This window comes from Moschus berezovskii, chromosome 25, assembly GCF_049115385.1.
Source record: "Moschus berezovskii isolate FMDL1 chromosome 25, NW_MosBer_1.0, whole genome shotgun sequence".
NCBI lineage: Eukaryota > Metazoa > Chordata > Mammalia > Artiodactyla > Moschidae > Moschus > Moschus berezovskii.
Genome location: NC_142484.1, coordinates 19383984 through 19405159, shown reverse-complemented (window position 1 = coordinate 19405159; position 21176 = coordinate 19383984). Strand labels below are relative to the sequence as shown.

The 21176-nt window shown below is 56.4% G+C and overlaps 1 protein-coding gene across 1 annotated transcript in view; it reads right to left on the bottom strand.

Moving 5' to 3' along the window:
* The window catches only part of KIRREL3 (kirre like nephrin family adhesion molecule 3), a 620470-nt gene that overhangs the window by 19014 nt on the left and 580280 nt on the right, over window positions 1-21176 (bottom strand). Inside the window, exons 5-9 of the mRNA XM_088832222.1 lie at window positions 20648-20805; window positions 12809-12959; window positions 7432-7537; window positions 2120-2268; window positions 608-735 (exon numbers count right to left, since the gene is read on the bottom strand). Of these exons, the coding sequence (XP_088688348.1) occupies window positions 608-735; window positions 2120-2268; window positions 7432-7537; window positions 12809-12959; window positions 20648-20805 (692 nt within the window). The remainder of the gene's footprint in view (window positions 1-607; window positions 736-2119; window positions 2269-7431; window positions 7538-12808; window positions 12960-20647; window positions 20806-21176) is intronic.

Genomic DNA, 21176 nt, shown 5'->3' with positions numbered 1-21176 from the left:
ACTCGGAGGACAGTGTAGTGTCCACACACAGTAGGGGACACCGAGGTCACTTTCCCCCCTGCTTCCCTGCCTGAGGCTTTCACTGGTCCTCCTGGGAGGAGGGAGGTCTGAAACTCTTGTACTTAAGTTGCTCAGTCGTGTCTGGCTCTTAGAGACTCCATGGACTGTAACCCACCAAGCTCCCCTGTCCATGGGGTTTTCTAGGCAAGAATACTGGAGTGGGTTGCCATTTCCTCCTCTAAAGAACACAGATACTTTTAAAGAGGAAAAAACAGGGAGAAAGCCAGGCTTAACCGCAAAGCTGAAGGTGATGACTATTAAGGGAAAGCTGAAAAACCTTTCTAGGGGCTTTTCACCCCCCAGCGTCTTGGTGACTACCTGCTTTTGTCATAAGGTTCACGACAGGGCGACACTGCACTGGCTGAACGTGTGTACGGCTAAGGGGGTAGGTGTGGGTACCTGGGGCGCCCTCTCCCCTTTCTGGGGCCCCTCTTCCTGCAGTTTACATGGGAGGCTCTCATCTCCAGTGTGTGAGTGAGAGGGGCTCCGGGAGGCAGTTCCCCACCCCCGGCCTTGAGGCTCTCTGTGGTCCCAGCTGTGGACTCACCACGCCTGAGCCCCGCTTCATCCAGACGATGGTCAGGGATGGGTTGCCTGTCCAGGCGCAGCTGAAGACGGCGTCCGAACCCAGGTCTACGAGTAGGGACTGGGGCTCTGTGGTCATCCTGGGCCCAACTGCCATGGGAGGAGGGAGGAGACGGGGCTGTGGTGGGCGGGGTGCGGGACCCTCCTGTCTGCCCCTCTCCCCCACTGCGCTTGCCCCGTCCATCCACGCCAGCCCATTCCCTTACAGGTCAGGCCTCTGCCTGTCTGGGCCTGGTCTGGGAGGTAAGCAGGAGGACCCCTCTCCCCCAGCCCAGCCTCCCTGGGGCCCACCGTGGAAGTAGGCAGCTTCAGGCCCAGAAAAAGCTGCTCTGGCCCCATTTCTGCCTGGAATTGCACCCCAGCACTCTCCCATCCTCTTCCCTTTGTCCTGATCCCAGGAAGCCCCACCCTGGCCCCAGGGTGTGGACGGAGGGGCCTGCCTCCCACCCCAGAATCACTGTCTGCCTTCAAGTCACTGCCCAACTCCTTCAGGCCTCAGCAGGTAACCTGGAGTCAAGTTCCCCATGCAACCCCTCTCAGGGCTACCACAGGGCTGGGAGATAAGGAGTGGGGGATACCAGGCCTCCTGTGCGGTGTCACCCCCGGCCCCCATTATCCTCTTATCTGGCCCTGCCCCTCCTCCTTTTCAATCACTGAAGGGGAGACCTTCAGGTCCTTTCCCCACACCCCTCCTGCCCCTACCCCGCCCTAACCAGAAGCCCCTGCAGACGGAGCCTGGGTCCCCAGAGCAGGTGCAGCAGTGGGATTTCAGGGGCAGTGACAGGAGGGTGTGCAGAGAGCTGCCTTCAGGGAGCAGGTGTGAAACCAGGGTCAGGAGGCCCGCAAGAGTCCCCTGATGCAAACAGGGAGTCATCGCGCTTCCTGCTGAGGCGGGTGGGGGTGAGGGGGTCAGGAATAAAGTTTGTAAGAGTGCTACTGAATCTGTACAGGGCTGTGGGCGAGCTGACGGTCAATGCTGTGAACACAGCCGAGGGCTGGCTCCCCGAGGGTCCCTGCCTGGCCAGCGGTGAGCCCCTGATGGGAGGCTGACCCATCTTGGTCCTCATTCTGCTCATTTGCTGTGTGACTTCAGGCCTCCATCCCCTCATCTAGGTGCTGGGAATAAGAATTCTAGCCTCCCTAGATGATTTTTTTAAAAAAAATTTAATAGATTTTTTTGGCCATGCTGCACGGTTTGTAGGATCTTAGTTCCCCAACCAGAGATGCAGCCTTCGCCCTCTGCAGTGAAAGCACAGAGTCCTAACCTCTGGACGCCAGGGAAGTCCCCTCCCTGGGAGATTATGAGGGTCAAGATAAACACGAAACAGTACGTGGGGACGTTTTCTGTAAAGGGCATGGATTCCAAGCTTGGGAGGCATTCTTATGTCGTGGGCAACGAGCCCACGATGGTTCCTCCAGCCGACAGCGGAGACCAGCCAGAGCCCGTGAGCCCGGGAAGGCCTGAGCCACTCACAGTAGACGTCAACCGTGCGGCTGATGTTGGTGCTGCCCAGGGCGTTGGTCACCTCGCACGAGACGGGCTCCGAGAAGTACGTGTAGTCCACGGTGGTCCGGTACACCTCCCCCGAGGCTTCCTTGATGATCTGGCCCCGCTTGGCCCACCTGCAACAGAGGCACTGGGGCTGGTGCGGACCTCCCGCTGGAAGATGAGGCCTGGCGAGGGGCAGGGTGGGGCAGGCCCCCGAGGGGTCCCTTGGGGGAGCCTCCACAGCAGGTTACTTTTGGGGTTCAGGAAGGGGTTGCTGGGGTGGTGGGCTCTGGGCTGTGGGTCACCAGGTAGCCAGCAGCACTTGATTGATGGGCTATTCTGGAGGGAGGTGGGTTGGCTCTTCAGTGGGTCTGCCCACGTGGCTGGCCAGCCAATGGGCAGCTTGGCTGTCCTGTTCTGAGCTCCCCTGGGGGTCTAGTCTGGACCACACTGGAAAAGGAGGCCAAGCCCGTGACTGAAGAGGCCACGGTCTAGTGGTGTGTGCCCATTCACGCGTGTGCACCTGCACACACACGTGTACACACACGCACGGGCATCAGGAAGCTTGATTTCCAGACAAGACAAGACGCTGATGGAGGGAGGCATGGTCTCGACTGCCCGCCCTCCTGCTCGGGCAGCTCTCCCAGTTCCCCTGTCCTGACTCCTGTCCCCAGAGTGGGTCCCATCATAGTGCCCCTCTCTCCCGAAAGCCCTTCAGCCCTCTCCTACTTACTCATGTTCCTCCACACCCTCTGCCTCCCATCCTGGCTCTGCTCCTTGGGGACGTGGGCTGTCTCAGCACTGCTTTTATGGGACCAGCAGTTGTGTTGGTGGGGGTGATGGGAAGACAGCTATGCTGACTTCTTTCATTGGCCAACTGACTGATGGGTATCTTGGGTCTGGCCCTGGGGCGGTGATCACTGTCCTGGTTCAGCAGACAGCCTGCTGTCTGCATGGCAGAGCACCCCAGGGGTGCATGTGCCCATGTGTGTGAGGCTGGGGGCTCTCCTTACAGCTGCGCAAGGAGAGAGAATCAGAGCTTTCCCTGGTTTACTCTTATTATGGTTCAGTTCAGTTCAGTCGCTCAGTCGTGTCCGACTCTCCGCGACCCCATGAATCACAGCATGCCAGGCCTCCCTGTCCATCACCAACTCCCGGAGTTCACCCAAACTCATGTCCACAGAGTTGGTGATGCCATCCAGCCATCTATTTTTAAAAACACACAAGTTCTCAACAGGTGCTTCCTACTGTAGATCAGGCCTGTTTTTGGGTACATGTCTTTTTAAATTTGTTTTGCTTTTGGCTACCGTGCGGCACATGGGATCTTAGTTCCCTGACCAGGGAGCGAACCCGTGCCCCCTGAAGTGGAAGCACAGAGTCTTAACCACTGGGCCACCAAGAAGTCCCAGGAGTGCATGTCTTTGCCAGGGCTGGGGAGGCCCCCATTATCCTGGGACCACGACTCCAGGTAGCCACATTCTCAGGGCCCTCTGTCCTGGGGTAACAGAGGCCTGGGCCCTGCCCTTCCCTCCACCTGCTCCTGCTTAGCCAGTCCATCCGGCTCGGGAGGTGGCCGTCTCCCAGTATCGCACAGAGCACCAGGCTGGCACTGTGCAGTTATTATCCTGAATTAGTGTCAGATCGTTATTAAGAAGACAATTAATAATAACAATTACAGTTTAACAACAGAGCGAACCATAGCTCCCCAAGAGCTGAAGGAGCTTCCCAACAACCCATTATGAGTTATTCATGAATCATTTCAATCTCTAACTTTAATTTAATGACCACACTTAACAGTCAGGCACAGCTCCCACCTGAGGCGGATGAGTTCAGCCTGGGACACACAGTGGGGGATCGGTGTCCAGCTCCTGCTCCACTCACCCTGCAGCCAGGAGGGGGCAGCCGGCTGGGCTGGGAGGAGGCAGGTGAGACCCTCCTGCCAGGCCTGGACTCCTGCCCGGCCTGGACTCCTGCCCCTGGTTGCCCACAGCCCCAGCGAGCAGGCTCTGCTGGGCAGTCCTCTTCCATTATTGGGGGTTCCTGGGGGAAGAGGGGGCTCTCTGCCTGCCCGTCTGAGGTCCCTCAGTGTAAGCAGGGTGAAAGCTCCCTACTGGGGCCCCCAGGAACGCAGAACAGCTGGGGCTATCTCCGGCCTGGAACTCAGCGCTCCTGGCCACATGGGGCTCCTCTTCCCCCAACCAGTCTGGCTTCCCCTCTCAGATTCAAAGAAGGGAGACTGAAGAGATGCTGGAAAGCTGTGTAGCTGCTGCTCCCAGCTCCCCAGGGCCAGTGCCCACCTTAGAAATGGGGTAGCACTGAGAGAAACTTAGAGACGGTCTTCTCCCAGGGTCCCAGGAGGCCAGCTGTGGGGCTGGGTCTCTGGGGGTCACCGCACGAGTCCCCAGCTCACATCTCACTCAGCCACTCTTTTTCTTCCCTGTCTTTATTCCCCTTCTGTACCCAACCCCCCCCACAAAAACTACTCAAACAACAACAAAAACCCTCGGAGGGATCCCTTCCAGAAGCTCAACCCACTCACTAAAGCAGCAGGTCACAGGACCAGGGTGAGCCAGAGAGCAAGTCCCACTCTCTCCCAGCTCGCCCTCCGTCTCCGCCCCTGGCGTCCCACCTCCGGTCCCATCTCCCCAGCCTCTCCTCCCCTCCGCCCCCATCTCTTCTCTTCTCCAGTTTATCAGCTCAGCCTCCTCCTCCTCTTTCCTCCAGGCCCTTCACTCTCCCACCACCCCCTTTCCCCGCTGCCCCCACCACTGTTTCCACCGCCTCGCTCAGCCCCTTGGAACAGGAGTCAGATTAAGCTTTTCCCAATCAATGTGTAATTTGGCCTGAGCAGATGTAAGAAGATTAATTATTTACATCACACAATCAGGAGGTTGGCGTGTCACTGCCAACAGACTGTCCTCCACAGCCCCGCCTTTCACACTGGCTGGTAGACCCCCTTGCCCTGTTCCCTGCGTGGTGGGGTGGGGGCCCTGAGACCTCAGAGGGGCGCAGAGAGGCAGGTGAGATGTGCTTCAGGTGTGCTCGCTCCAGGCGGCCAGTCCAGCCAAGTGACGGATGAGTCCAGTTGGATGGGCTCCCACATCCACCCGGGGCCCCTTGCTGGGTGCTCGGGAGGACCAGGGCGCATCTCTGATTTCTGAGATCACAACCTCTTGTGTGAAACAAGAGGAAACAATCAAGACCAAGGCGGAAGTTAAAAAACAAAGATCCCTTAGTCCCGTCCAGTTCAGTTGGGAAAAATCCAAGTACTTAGGTGCTGAGATTGCTCAAGGCCTTTCCTCTTGGATCCCAACACCGCGTTCAGAAGGACCATCTGCCTGCTGGGGGAGCCCTCTTGGAGGCCAAGGGGCTGAGCCACAGGGAGTGGGCATAGACACCCGCCTCCTCTAGCCACTCCCTTCCTCCTGGCCGCCGGGGCTCCCTGACACGTCCCTGGAGGCCGGAAGGGCTCCCCCAAAACCTCTGGAGCCCTGGAGGGTGCCTGACCCACACTGAAGCATTTGTGGGGCCTCTGGCGAGTTGGAGGGCCAGGAGGGAGGGAGGCAAGGAAGAGCAGGTCCACACCTGTCAAACCTGCAGGGGACCTGCCTGTGTCTCTGGCTCCTTCTCTGTGCCTGACGGTTGACCAGGCTCTGAGCTGCGGGAAAGGATGGAGACAGAGGGAAACCGCAGGGACCCAGAACCTGCGGAAACCTGAAGGTCCTGGCTCATTAACTTTGTAGTTTAAAAACTAAACATAACTTTGTTATAGAGAAGTCACAAGACCGATCCAGTAAAGTGCCGTACTCCCTTCGCCTAGACCCACCAAACGTGGTCAATATCTTGCCACATTTGCTTCTAGATGATGTCTTCAAATGTAGACTTATGCCTTATTATTGTCATGATATAAGGATGAATGTGGGTGTGTCTGCTTGGGTAGGGTGTCAGCGGCAGCAAAGGGGTGCCCAGGGAAGCTGGCATGAGAGATTGCTTCCGGGCACGCGACACCTGGTGTGTAAGGCCTGTGAGCAGAAAGTGAATAGCAGAGAGAGCCCGTCTGTGGATGGAGCCCAGGCCTCGCAGGTGCAGGGTGGAAGCCCAGAGAAAAACACATGCTTTGGGCATCTCCTGCCACAGCTTTGTCATTGTCCCCGCCAAGCCAGTCCTGCCCCCTGGACCCATAGGGCCGCGGGACTCCAGGGAGCCTGGAGGTCATCTAATCTTTCTCCTGCCTCTAGCCCGATGAATGGTTAAACCCAGAGGACACATGGTTTTCATCCTATTTAAAAATATCCTCAAGGATAAAGACTCTGTGCTTTCCCTGGGTTTCTGGTTCCAGCATTAATTATCTGCACTGCAGGGAGCGTCGCCTGTGTCTAGCCTGAACCTGTGGCTGCTTCTTTGACCCGTTTCCTCAGGTTCTGCCCTCTGGGGCCACGCTGCCTCTCTTGGGCTCTGTTCTCCACTCCCACTGGCGGGCTTGTTTCTGAGTCTGGGACCATCAGCGTCCCTGGGACTGGGTGATGCTGGGGCTTTATAACCATCTCAGAGGTGGGGGGACACCATCAGGTCTGGGCTGGGGGAAGGAGTGGGGCAGAGTGCGGGCCATGGCGGGGAGTGTCTGAGTGTGCCCTGGAGCGCCTCTGAGGTCACTGGCATCTGGAAGTCTCCTGCAGTGGTGGTGCCCAGGCAGGAGGAGGCCCAGAGGGGCCACTCTGTGTGTTTACAGAGTCCACGAGCCCACATTCTGGAGTGCTGAGTGTCTGCCACACGCGCTCCACGCTGAGAGCTGTAAGTGACTGAACAGCACTTCCCACCTTCAACAGGGAAGGACAGGCTTGTGAAAAACAGTGAGGCCTTCATCAGTGTGGCGAGCAACAGCGGCGGGGGACCGTGGGGATGATGAATCTGGGTGCCTGATGGGCAGGGCCGGCGGTCCTGGCAACCCCACCCTACCAGGGGACCGGATGGGTGAGCACAGGACTAGAGTCTGGATCTGATTGGCCGTGCTGGCTTGTTTTAGCTTTTTCTCCTGAGTCTCTTTCCTTCCTTTCAGAAACAAGGGGTACAGAAGCTGTGCAAACAGAAGCAGTGACATCTTCTATCTCACAGGAAGGGAGTATGTGTTCATGAGGAAAAGGTGAAGTCCACCTGGCCAGGGAGGGGTGAACGGGTGTGCTGGGGAAGGGTCCCGGACACCCACAGCAGACCAAGCACCGTGCTGGACGCCTGGACCACAGGTGACAGCTCTGCGACAGGCAGGGGTGATGAGGGACCGCCCCGGCAGGGCCTCTCACCTGTACTGGGTGACTGCGGGGTTGGCCTTGGCCGAGCAGTGGAATGTGACCACGTTGTCCTCCAATACTGGCTGCGGCTCCACCGACAGGTTGACAAGTGGGGGATCTGCGGAGAGGAGAGGTGGCCTTGCAGACTGCGGTGCTGTGTGCGCCACGGTTTGGGGGAACACGGTGTGAGGGTAAAGGCCAGCAATTCCACCACCAGGGTCTCTCACAGCAGCCACTCCCCTGGTGATCCCCAGAAAACTGGGGGCCTCGGCAGGGGGCTCCCTTCGTCCCTGGAAGTGCCCGAATCAGGGCTCAGGACTCCTGCTATGGACTCAAGTTATTGCTGTTCAGTCCCTATGTTGTGTCCAGCTCTTTGCAACCCCACAGACTTCAGCATATCGGGCTTCCCTGTCCTCCACTATCTCTCGGAGTTCACTCAAACTCATGTCCGCTGAGTCGGTGATGCCATCCAACCATCTCCTATTCTGTTGTTCCCTTCTCCTCCCGCCCTCGATCGCTCCCAGCATCAGGGATGGATTCAAGGCTGGTGTTTAAATGAGCAGCCACCCTGGAGGCAGGGCTGTCTGGGCCCCAGAGGGTGCTTGCTGCCTACCTTCCAGCTTTGGGCAACAAAGCACTGCAGGAAAGAGAGGTGTGAAAAGGGCGTGGGGGGCCCACGAGGAGGCTGTGGATACTAAGTCCCTTTAAATACGAACTTTCTGTCTTGGAAATGTCCGTCTTGCGTCTCTCTGTGTCAAGTTTCTGGTGCATCTGTTACCTTGGCACCTACAGCCTTCCCCAAGCCTAACCATCTCTGCTGAGTCCTGACGGGTGTCCCTCAGCCCTCAGCTCCCCAGGCAGGGCTCATCTTTGTCACTCCATACGATGAAGCCCGGCTTTCAAGTGCGAAATGGTCAGAGGGGGAGGAAACAGGAAGTCAGAGAGGTAGAGAGAGACGGGGAGACAGAGACACAGGTCATGCAGAAGGGACGGAGCGGGGCGCGGGCAGACAGACGCCTGTGTAGGAAAGATGTGAAGATGGGGGTGGGGGAAGGAGAAAGAGAGACCGAGAGGGAGGAAGCGCAGAAACACAGCGGACACGGATAGGCTCCGAGAGAGACTCACATGTTCAGAGAGACGCACGGCCAGACAAAAACGTTAGACTTAAGGCCAGAAGACCAAGGGGGGCTGAACAGATGGAGACAGAAAGCGATAAGGTGCTGGGGGAAAAGCCAGAGACAATAATGAGACATAGAGGAAAGAGGCCCGGAGGGACAGAGAGCTGGAGACAGAGGGGGCGGTATCCACAGCAGAGATCAGAGGTGGGCAATCAGCCGGGAAAGAGACCCCGAGGCGGCCTGGCCCTCCTCAGCTCAGGGGAAGCCAGTTCAGGGCCCGCTCTGAAAGCCGGGCCTCCTTGTGCTCCAGGGAAGGTGCCCAGGCCTTAGCACCCCAGGCATGGTCCACGTTCCAGGGGAGCGGAGACGACAGGCAGTACCGCGCTTCTTCTTTGTTGGGGCCTGGAGGTCTGGCTGGAGCTCAGCTCTAGGCTGAGTGAAGAGGGCAGCTTGGTCCCTATGTCCTAGTCAGGCCCCGGGGCTGCATCTTCTGCCAGACTTTATCTATAGGCACAGCTCTATGCTGGGAGGGCAGGAGGACTTGCTGGGGGTCCACGCCGTTTTCAGAAAAAGAAGAAAGAAAGCTGGTTTCTCGGAGACCATCTGGAAAATGCTGACCCGCTCTGGGTGTACATGAAGGGCACCACCGGAGGAGCAAGGCTCCAACTACCTGGCTTAGCTCCTGGCTGAGACGACAGAGGGATCCCTGAGCCCCTCGAGAGTCAACTGTGCAGCCGCCCAGCTGCAGACAGAGCCTCACCCACCCCGGGGTTGGGATTGCTTGGCAGTGTGCCCTCCCTGTGCCCTGCTGGTGTTCAAGCTGCCTGCTGGGGTGCCCAGCTTGGGGGGAGATGACCCATAGGGCTGCACTGGGGTGTGCAGACAGCTTGTTAAGACGCGGGAGAGAATGCTGGTTCCTGACAGCAGCAGGTAGTCGGCCAAGCTGGAGCTGTTCTCCCCACATCCGTTCTGGATGGGACCACAATTCTGGGAATGTCTCCTGTGACTTGCTTGCCTTTTCCTGGAGAGTTAATTGTGGGGAAGTGTTGGCTACTTCAGTGACCTCAAAGTTGGTTTTTATTCATTTATTTTTAAATAAGAATGATTTCAAAATAATTCTGTATTTATTTGGCTGTGCTGGGTCTTTGCTGCTGCGTGGGCTTTTGTCTAGTTGCAGCGAGTGGGGACTACTCTCCAGTTGCGGGGTGCAGGCTTCTCACTGTGGTGGCTCCTCTTGCTGCGGGGCATGGGCTCTAGGGTGCGCGGGTTTCAGTAGTTGCGGCACGTGGGTTTGGCAGTTGTGGCTCCTGGGCTCTAGAGCGCCAGGAGTTGTGGTGCAAAGGCTCAGTTGCTCTGTAGCACGTGGGATCTTCCTGGAGCAAGGGCTGAGCCCACATCTCTCACTTTAGCAGGCAGATTCTTTACCACTGAGCTACCAGGGAAGCTCTGTACACTGGTTTTTAAAGCGTGACTCCAGCGGACCCAAAGACGAGTGGCCAGGACTTGCCTTGAGAGCTCTGCCCATATCTCCCAAGACAGCTACACCCCCAGAACCCTGCAGCCTCCTCCTGGCTGTTTCCCATCACCTGAGTGGGTTGTCTGCTGGCCCACCCAGCTGAAACCACCAGTTTTCAAGGCTAGTTCAATTGCCTCTAGAAACCAGCCACAGAACGTGTGGGGCAGCTCCAGGAGGCCGGTCCCCACCTGGCTGTCATTTATAAAGTGCTGAGACTTCTAGGGCCAGAGAGGCGAAGCACACGCCTGCTGGAGGACCCTTCCGGCTGTCTGCTCCCCTCCCCTGCTCCCTTCTCTACCACCGAGCTGCCCTTCTCAGTTACCCTGTGGACGCCTGTCTCCTGAAGCTTCCCCACCTCTTTGCAGCATCCTCAGTACCCAGGAGAACAGGCTCCCCCTACACCCTGGGAACCTTCCACACTGGCCGGTTTCATCTGAGCCTCCACCCCAGGCCCAGAGGTGCCCACACCCCTCTCTCCACACTTCTCCTCTGCATGTGCAGGATATGAATTTTCAGAAGTCCGCCCGGCTCCGGAGGTATAAATAGTTTATGTCATATCCGACTATTAAACATGATCATAATCCCATTTGTGATGTCGGTTGCATAACTTGCAGGGGGGCAGCTTTGATGTAGCTGGTGGAACTGAGATCGCACTGAACAGATGTTACAGCTGAGAGTCTGTTAGAGTTTCCATCAGCAGCCTGCCTCCACACGCGTGTGTGTGTGTGTGTGTGCGCGCGCTCGCATGCACGCACGTTCGGGGGAAGTATTACATCCAGGAAGGGACGAGAAAGGAGAGAAACTCCATGACTCAGTGATTTTATAGCACATCCATTTGAAGCTTGGCAGCTGGATGCAGAGTCCAGATGCAGGGAGACTTTGGGGGTGTTAAGCTTTCTCTCCCATTACTCAATCTGGGGGCTTTGTCTTCCGTTGGGTAACATCTAAAGACCAAGGGAAACAAACAACAAATGTGTTTTTGCTGAGTTTGGATGCTTCGTGGTTGACTGAGAAAATGAGCAGGTTTGCAAAGGCAGTTCTGATCCAGCCTGTGGTGTCCACAGTAAACAGCTGGACGCTTATTGAATGAACAAGGGATGCGTGGGGGTGGGAGAGCGGAGAGCAGGAGGGAGGGGGCAGAGAGAGCCTGTTCTGCTCAGCAGGCACGAGCAGACACTTTGGTGAGGGGGAGATGAGTGGATGCAGACCTCCCCTCCCTGTGGGGGCTGAGGGCACTGGGGAGGGGCAGGTGCACCCCGATGAGTGCTGGGTGCTGCGCTGGGGTCTCTGCCTGAATGATTTCACTGAATCCTTCCAGCCAGTGTGTGCATGAGCCAAGCACCGTTACCTCCACATACAGATGAGGAAACCGAGGCACAGACAGGTGAAATAACCAGCCCGGCATCACTCAGCAAGTGGCAGAGCCAGAATTCCAACCAGGAAGGATGCTGCGGCTTTAACCACGACTCTGGACTGCCTCGGACGGGGCCCATCTAGGAAACCGGGCACCTGGATTCTCGGCTTCACCTTGACCTCATTCCTGCTGCCTCCTTCCTGGGGTGGCTGAGACGTCCCTGGAAAGAAAGCCAGCGCGGCCCAGAGACCGGGCGAGGCCGGCATCCTCCTCCGGGGCAGACTGTCGCCTGTGAGCCCTGGTAATTCATCATGGCATTAGCGCGCGTTCAGAGGAACGTGTTTTAATAGTCGGCGGACTACTGTCATGATGATGACTTTCTTGTTGACAGAGAGGTTCTGCTTTGTGACGCAGAAACACAGCTTCCCCCCCAAGGCTCTCCTGCCAGGACCCGGGAGCTGCGACCAGGTGGTCGCTTCTGTGGGGGTTCTGTGGCTGGCACAGGCCTCCTGACCAGCTGGGCAGGGGGTGGGAGGAGAGGACGGAGGGGCTGCACAGTGGCCACGACAGGCAGCCTGGCACAGGAGGCTTGGATGTCTGTGGCTCTCTCCCTCATTCCTCCCAGATTTGGCTTGTGTCTGGAGAGACCTCGGATTCACGGTCGATCCCAGGGCAAGAAGAGACCTTGGACGTCACTCAGTCAAATGAGACTAGGAACTGGCATCCCCAGGGTGACATGACCAACTCAGGCCCACACAGCTCATGGGCAGTAGAGCCTTTCTGGGCCACAGACTACCCCATCCCCCCATACCTTGCTTTCTTTCCATGGTTGGGCCTGCGGCTTGATGCCATATCTGCTGCACGTAAGAAGCAGGTGGGTGTGGACAGTGGGGTCTGTACTGGGGTAGGGGAGGGAGACACTCCTCCCAGAGTGACCTTGAACTTACATGATCTTTAAAGCGAGAGTCTCCCTCCCATCACCCTGGTCCTTGGCCTGCCCAGAGCCCTGGTGATCCTGGCTCTCATTGGATGGGGAATGGAAGAGCCCTCTGCTTGGTGTGGATGGAGGTGGAGGAGGGTTTAATAGCTGGTGAAGATGGAGAATACAAAACCAAGGATCGAACCTGTGCCTCCTGCAGTGGAAGCGGAATCTTAACCACTGGACTGCCAGGGAATCCCCAGTGATGTTTTTAAGGGGATTGTCACCCTCACCTGTGACAGAAACAAGGACACAACGGTCCTTGGGTGCCAGACAAACTCACTAGTCCCTAGGACTGACGGACCCAGGTCCTGCCTTCAGCCATCCTGCAGGGGTCTGGCCCCGGCCTGGCTACTTCTCCCTACCTGTGCTCCGGGCAGGAATGCCGGGTGGTCCCTGCCCCTAGCCAGGTCAGTACTCACGCTGGATGTCAATGGTGACTGAGGTTTCCTTCCCTCCGGGGATGGCTTTGTTGGTGGCTCGGCACACGATGCTTTGCCCATTCTCCACATCGCCGGGGGAAATGAAGAGGGTGCTCACAATGCTCTCACGCTTGCCATCTCGGAGAAGGGTCTATGCGTTGGGCAGGGAGAAAGAAGGCCCCAGGTTACTCATCACTGGGACAGCTGGGCGGGTGGGGCAGGACACGCGCCAGCCTCGGAGAGGAGGAAGGAGCGCTGTGGATAGAGGGAGGTCAGCTCAGGACACCCAGGGGCGCCCATCTCCGTGCAGAGACACAGGTCACCCCTGGTTCCCTGGCCTGGCTGAACGCCAGGCTTCAGGAGGAAAAAGGAACTGGAAAGTGACTTGCCCACCCAGACACAGAAGAAACCAGCTTGGGCCCAGTGGAAACCAGGCTGCCGGTGCTATGTAAAAATGAACTTGTAACTATTCTGCCTCTGGTCTGGGGGTGTCCCTGGGCGTGTAGGGAGCGCTGAGACGGGGGTAACAGTCAGGTGCTGTGGCCGCGGGAATGACGCTGGCTGCAGAAGGGTGCACAGCTTGGGGAATGGGGGTAAAGGCAGGGCTGGGGGGAGACGCGTGAAGAATCAGCACACACTGACCATTTCATTACTGTGCCTGTATAAACTCAAGTTTTCAATCATTTCACTACCAGACCTCACTGGAGCTCAGACTAAGCCACAGACACGACAGGTGCCATCGTCTTTCATTTAGCAGTTGAGAAAACAGGTGTGATCAAGAGCGGTTATGGAGCTTGATTTAACTCACTTTGAGTTGGTGGCAGTGATGTAAGCAACAGGATCCTGGAGTGGATTGAAGAGCATCCACCCCAATTCATGTCCACCCTGAACCTCAGAATGTGAGATTATTTGGAAATGGGGCCTTCACAACTTAGTTAAGTAATTAGTAGTTAGTTAAGGATCTTTGAGACAAATCACCCTGGATATAGCGTAGGCTTTGAATCCAATGATGGGTGTCCTTGTAAGAAGAAGAAAATACAAGGAGACACAAGGAAGGAGGCCAAGGGAAGGAGGAAGCAGAAACTGGAATGATGCTGCCACAAGTTCAGGAAGGCCAGGAGCCCCTAGGAACTAGAAGAGGCTAGAAGATTCTCCCTGGGAGCTTTGGAAGAAGCACAACTCTGCCCATGCCTTGACTTCAGCATTTTCGCCTCTACGAGGGTGAGCCAATACATTTTGGTTGTCTGAAGAACCGAGCTGCGGTACTTGGTTGCAGCAGCCCTAGACGCTGACGCAGGCCTAAAGGCCCCCCGGCTTCCTCTTGACCACGCGCTGGTTCCTCATGGCAGCCGTTCTCCATTGCCGGTACCCGCTCCCCACCCGCGGACACTGCCTCCAGCTACTTCCCCATCAGTTTGGTACCCTGAACCCTTGACTCCCTGGTGGCCCACAAAGGTGGGTGCCCACTGGGGAGGTGCAGTGGGCAGGAGGGCCATTTTGGCTTGGGGTGGGTGCTCAGTTCACCCCAGGAAGGAACTTGATCTTATTTTCCCCATTACTAGAGCTGAGGAAGAGATGGACAGACTCTACTTCCTCAAAACCTCCCTGAAAGTAACCACAACATCGTCTCTGATCCTCGCAGAACCCTGGAAGGAAGGGAGCCTTGTCTCCCAGATAACTGGAGAGAAAACTGAGTTTGGAGTGAGTCAGGAACTCACTGGGCACGGCAGGGATTTGCACAGGAGAATGGTGAGCCCTGAGCCACGACCTCCCACCGCAGCTTCCTGAGGGCCTGTAAGCCAGCCGGGTGGTGTGATCCCCTCTTTGAGAGGGCAACAGTTAGCGGATTTAGTAGCCTCCCTTTAGTAGAGACATGTAGGCAGCTGAGGGCTTCCCTAGTGGCTCAGCTGGTAAAGAATCCGCCTGCAATGCAGGAGACCCTAATTCGATTCCTGGGTTGGGAAGATCCTCTGGAGAAGGGATAGGCTACCCACTCCAGTATTCTTGGGCTTCCCTGGTGGCTCAGATGGTAAAGAATCCGTCTGCAATGCGGGAGACCTCATCCCTGGGTTGGGAAGATCCCCCGGTGGAGGGCATGGCAACGCACTCCAGTCTTCTTGCCTGGAGAATCCCATGGACAGAGGAGGCTGGTGGGCTCTAGTCCATGGGGTCACAAAGAGTCGGACATGACAGAGCGACTAAGCACCGGCTACCACAGGCAGCTGGACCCCGACTCTGGGTCCTCAGTTCCGTGGCCTGCACTAGGAGAATAGGCTCGGAGCCTCCATCTAGGATAGCGCATCCCGCTATAGACAAAGCCAGACTCAGACGTGGAGACACCCACAGAGCAGGGCAGCAGTCTGGGGACTTTCCTCCTCTGCTGGAGGAAACCGCCTGGGCCCAGGCCAGCTCTCATCCATCTTCCTTCCTGGGACGTGGGGTGGTGGTCTCAGCCCTGCTGCAGAGGGATCTGGGAGAGAGGATGGGGGAGGGTGTCATGGTCAGTCCCAGAAGCCCCAGGGCTGAATGTCTGGAGCTCAGCCTCAGGGCCAGGGTGCTAATCTGGAGGCTGGCCCCAGGAGTGGGGTCAGAGTGGGCGTGGTCAAACTGCCAGCCGGAACCTCTCCGCTGCACCATAGTAACCCACTGGCTCCTGGCTCTTCAGCAGACCTCACGCGTCTATAAATAGCCAAGCGATAATAAGCACAATTTCCTGGATGAAAATAAGACCGCGGGGTTGGGGTGGGGGAGGTGGGGAGGAAGATCCTATTGTTCTTCCCCGCTCTCCCTTTCTTTACTTTTCCTTGTGCTAACCAGGGACATTTACATAAATTTCAGTCTGCCCGGGTACCCTCGGATTGATCTGCTCGTGGGGTGCTGGGGAGCAGGGCCATCTGGGTGCCGGTAGGAGGGGAGCCAAGGGCTCCAGCTCCTAATTAGGCCCCTGACTGCTGCCCGCTCTCCACACCCAGGGTGCTCCTCGCCGGGAAAGATGATTAATGACATATTTACTGTGTCCGGGCGTGTGCTTTTCTGGGAAATAAAAATTCTGGTTCAAGTTGTTTGTTCCACCTAATTAGAGATGGGGAGATGTGTTCATTAAACTGGGGGAGGGCACAGCGTCCGCTCCCCAGGGGAGGACTCCCCCAAGCTCTGGGGTGGTGGGGTGTCTATAAATCCTTCATGGTAGGGGGAGCCCAGCTGGGGCAAAGAAGGGGCCTGGGTCTTCTCACCCTGATTTTCCTCCCTCCCTTGTTCCTTCAGCATCTCCTCGCCTCTGCTTTCTCTTTTCCTTCACGCCTGGCTTGTCAACCTCTCCCATTCTCATACGCAAATAAAGCCCTGGCTCGTCCCGGGTCCAGGCCAGGTAGACACTCTCAGATTTGCTGATTCTTGTCACAGCCCCCCTTTCCCCGTCCTCCTGACCCTACACCGGCTTCCTTCTCTTGAACTTGGCTCTGGGGACATACAGGGCCCCAAAACCCCCATCTCCTGCTTGTGAAACCGTCATTAGCTCACCTTCAGCCAGAGGGTAAGTGGGTTATATTAGCAGTGAGTTGCTCATTTCTGGGGCCACCACCTCCAAGTCCTGGGGCAGTGCTCCCTGCAGCTTGGTGGGCACTGGTGTGACCCTGATGGCCTCTCCTGTGGGTCCCACCTGTGTCTGCAGATATGGACCAGGAGTGGGTGTATATACCTCACCTGCTCAGGGGTGAACATGCCAGGGCAGGGGTCCTTCTGGGTGTGTGTCCACTGGCCGCTGACCCCCTAGCGTCCATAGAGCTTTCCCTACTGTCCCAGTGGCTTAGGGCTCATCTCTGGACCTTGCCTATCCCGCGCTGCTTCCTGCCTGTGCACACCCCATCACCGATGGCAGGCACTTGGCATTCAATCAGCAGTGGTAGTTGGCAGGCAGGGCGGGGTGGAGGTGGGGGTGGGAAGCCTTGGGCTTTCCGGGGAAGGAAGACTGCATCCTGTGTAAGGTTATCCAGTGTAGGCCGCTGCCCTCAGGGCCTCAGCTGGGCAGTGGAGAGCCAGGCCCACCTCTCCAAGGCCAGAGGTGAACACTGGTGAGGGAGGAAGGAGATTTGGAGAGAAGTGGGTGCCCCCAGCTTGGTGCTAAATCTGCACTGTTTATTGATATGCAAACAGACTGGAAAGGGCTTGAGGGCCTGATTGCCTGGCAACAAAGCCTCCTCTTCTCCCCCTCACTCACCTCGCCCACCTGCTGTGTCCCTTAATTTTTCTTTTCTTTGTTTTTTTATCATCTCTCTTTGCTTCCCCTTTTAAGGCTGCCTGGGGAATCCACTGGGGCCTGTTATCACTAAAGGCTGTCGAAGAAGGTGGAGATTTGGGTGGTTCTTTGTGCTGCCAGACCCTGTGTCCTCATGGACTGACCCCTAGTTTTGTGTCCTGGGGCCAGGAGGGATGCTCCTTACAAACAAGGCCAGGATGAGTGGCACCTGGACACTGGGTGGAGGCTCCAGGTGCCTGAGATGAACAGATGGGATGCAGGGGGCGGGGGATGCTACGGGGGTCAGTGGGGACAGGTGGGGACAGAGTGCAGAGCTGAACCGCAGTGAGGGCCCTGAGAGGTGTTGTGTACGTAGCTTGGGCTCTAATAAGTCTTGTGGTCCTGGTGGTGGTGGGCGGGCCCCCCTGGGGAGGCAGCTGTCTGAAGTTGGAAGTAGCAGAGGGGCAGGGCTGGAAGGTCAGGGGCTTCAAGGCAGACATGTATACGACTGTGGACATTCAAGGTCAAGCAACCCTCCCCCTGTCCACCGTTTCAGGGTCAAGGCCTCCTCCTTCCACCTGGCAGCGGCTGCTGGGGAGCAGCAGATGGAGCAGGAACCTGGCTCCCAGGGAAGGTTTCTCTCTGGTCTCAGCACAAACTGGCTTCCTTCCTCTTCCACAACCTGTCCTGCCTCCCCGGATCTGCCTTCCAGATGACCGCCATGTGGCCTCCATTCTGGTGCCAGGCCCAGACAAGACGGCCTGAGGCTGGGTGTCCAGGAAGAGAGGACTCGGAGAGATGGCTTTTCATCAACTCCCATGCTTCTGCAGCCAGACACCCGCTGGGATCTGCGAGTGCTCACCCAGGCACCTGGGTCATGAGGGCTCTGGCCGCCCTGGGTCCCTGCAGGCCACACGGTGAAGCAGGAAAATGAAACCTGGCCTTCTGTGCGACCTCTGCGGGGGGAGAGCAGGGTGGGGGAGACAGGGCTCTGGGAGGAAGAAGCCAAGGATGCTAGCGAATGTTTACAAAGCCCTTACTTTCAATGCACTAATCTTTTTTTTTTTTAATTTATTTTTGGCTGCACTGGGTCTTCATTGCTGTGCATGTGCTTGGGGCTTTTTCTAGTTGCAGAGAGTAGGGGCTACTCTTTCTGCGGTGCTTAAATGCATTATTCTTCTTAAGTCTCGCAGCAATTGTAACAGGTGACCATACTACATGGATTCCTGTTGCATCATAATACCTATTATCATCATCCCATTTTGCAGATGGGGAAACTGAGGCAGAGATCTGATGTTACCATGACATGTGATGGAGCTCAGGTGTGAACCAGGTTTGTAGGACCCCCAAGGCCTGTTCTACGATGACACTAACACTCTCACCCAGGAAATGCGCCGTGCAGATCCAGTGAGGGACGGCAGCGATCCTTCCCTCAGCCAGACTTCCCTCTGCTCATTCACGACCATCCTCGGAGGCAGGTGCCATTGGTCCCATTGTACAGATGGGAACCCTGAGGCACAGCAAGGTCAGCTAGCTTGCCCATGGCCACAGAGCTAGACGGTGGTGGAGCCTGGATGCCGGCTTCCCAGATGCCAGGCTCAGGGGTTTAACCACTTACCATGTGACAGACACTGAGGTTTCAGCCTCGAAAGGTGTCAGGGTGGCCCCGTGGATTTTTTCTGTAGACCGTGAATCCTACTTGACTGTTGCACATGCGTGTCCTCTCAGCCTCTCTCTTTCCCCATCTCTGTCTCTGTCTCAGCTGCTCATGCACAACAGTCTGGGGTTGCTCTGCTTTTGGGACATCACAATTGCCGAGGTCAATGGCACCTGTCGTCCTGGGGGAGAGGGAGCCGCAAAGGGCTGGGCTCTGACAGCCCCCAGGGCTGAGTCCATGGGAGCTGCTGGGTCATCCATCCTTCTTGGTAAGCCCAAGTCATAGGTCTACAGCTTGTCAGAGCTGCCGGCCTCTGATATATATATATATATATATATATTGCTGTGCCTCACGGTCCCCATCTGTACAATGGGACCAATGGCACCTGCCTCAGAGGATGGTCGTGAATGAGCAGAGGGAAGCATGGCTGAGGGAAGTATCGCTGCCATCCCTCACTGGATCTGCACGGCGCACTTCCTGGGTGAGAGTGTTAGTGTCATCGTAGAGCAGGCCTTGGGGGTCCTACAAACCTGGTTCACACCCGAGCTCTGTCACATGTCATAGAAACGTCAGCTCTCTGCCTTCGTTTCCCCATCTGCAATGTATATGTGTGTATATATATAGTCCCCCTAGATTTCATAGCGTGAAGCCCTAAACCTCACTGGAGCATATTTGGACGTCGCGCCTTTATGGAGGCAGTTTAGGTTGCATGCGTGCTAAGTCACCTTAGCTGTGTCCGACTCTGTGCGATCCTATGGACTGTAGCCCACTAGGGTCTTCTGTCCATGGGATTCTCCAGGCAAGAATACAAGAGTGGGTTGCTGTGTCCTCCTCCAGGGGATCTTCCTGACTCAAGGATCCAACCCATGTCTCTTACAGCTCCTGCTTTGGCAGGCAGGTTCTTTACTACGAGCGCCACCTGGGAAGCCCTTTGGCTCACAGTGCCTTGTGTGAACTAGAGAAAAGCACCCCAGCAGGTAGGTACAGCAGGTGCAGGGCTGGTAAGGGACTATGGGCTGCATTCAGCCCTCCTTGACCCCTGAGCCAGGTACCTGGGACAGGAAACACCTAAACAGCTTCAGCTGGCAGCACTGGGAAGGTGAGCAGATGAGAATACAGACATCAGTTAAATTTGAATTTCGGTTAAACAATGAATAATCTTTAGTATAAGTATGGCCCATGCAATATTTGGGACATACTTACACTGAAAAGTTATTTGTTGTTTAGAATTGATGCTTTTGAACTGTGGTGCTGGAAAAGACTGTTGAGAGTCCCTTGGACTGCAAGGAGATCAAACCAGTCTATCCTAAAGGAAATCAACCCTGAATATTCATTGGAAGGACTGATGCTGAAGCTCCAGTACTTTGACCACCTGATGTGAAGAAACGACCCATTGGAAAAGACCCTGAGCCTGGGAAAGATTGAGGGCAGAAGTAGAAGGGGGGTGACAGGATGAGATGGTTGGATGGCATCATCGACTTAATGGACACGAGTTTGAGCAAACTCAGGGAGATAGTGAAGGACAGGGAAGCCTGGCGTGCTGCAGTCCATAGGGTCGCAAAGAGTCAGAAACGACTGAGCAACTCAACAATAAACCTGAGATTCACTTTTAACTGGACGTCCTGTATTTTATCTGGCAACCCTCTGTCCCTGAGTTGCTTCCTCTGACCATACTCCATTCTTAGGGTTGTCACCACGCCCAGCAATTCCCTCACGAAAGAGAGGAACAGGAGGAGAGACAGAAAAGGTCGGATAAATAGAGCCAAAGCACCCGAGAGAAAAAGTGACAGAAAGAAAAACAGAAAGACACAAAGGGACAAAGAGCTAGGAGCCCAAGGCGACACAAAGCCATACAGGCAGAGCCAGGAGCGGGGAAGAGACGGGGAGAGCTGTGCCCTGCCCCCACCCTGCTTCCTCCCCTCCTCCACACCCCCCAACCCCGCCTCACCTTGGAGTAGGTGGCCCCGTTGATCACCTCTCCCTTCCTCAGCCAGATGATGGAGGCAGCAGGCTTGGCGTTGTCTGCGTGGCAGGTGAGGTTGAGGGGGTCCCCAGCCCGCAGGCTGATCACAGGCCCCCCGAGGATCACCGGGTCGTCGGGCGGCACTGCGGGAGGAGAGGGAAGGGCGAGGTCAGGCTGAGGGCACCCCTCCCTTCGGGCAAGGCTGAGTGGATTTTATGGAGCCGCTGACAAACAGTAATTATCATCCTTTAATAAAATGTATAATCCTCTTGTATTATAACAATAACGGCGACGACAGCAGTAATCCCGACACAGGCGTCGCGTGTTTATTTGCAGAGGCCGCTCATGTCATCATCTCATTCTGCGTGGCAGCCTGCGAGGGGACAGGGCAGGCGTCATTAGCTGCGATTTGCAGACTGGAGAGCGTGCCACTGCTGCCTGGATCCTATCCTTCTTTCTAACTTCTCTCTTTTAAAACAAAGCCCTGACACATCTGTCATTTGATTTAATCCTC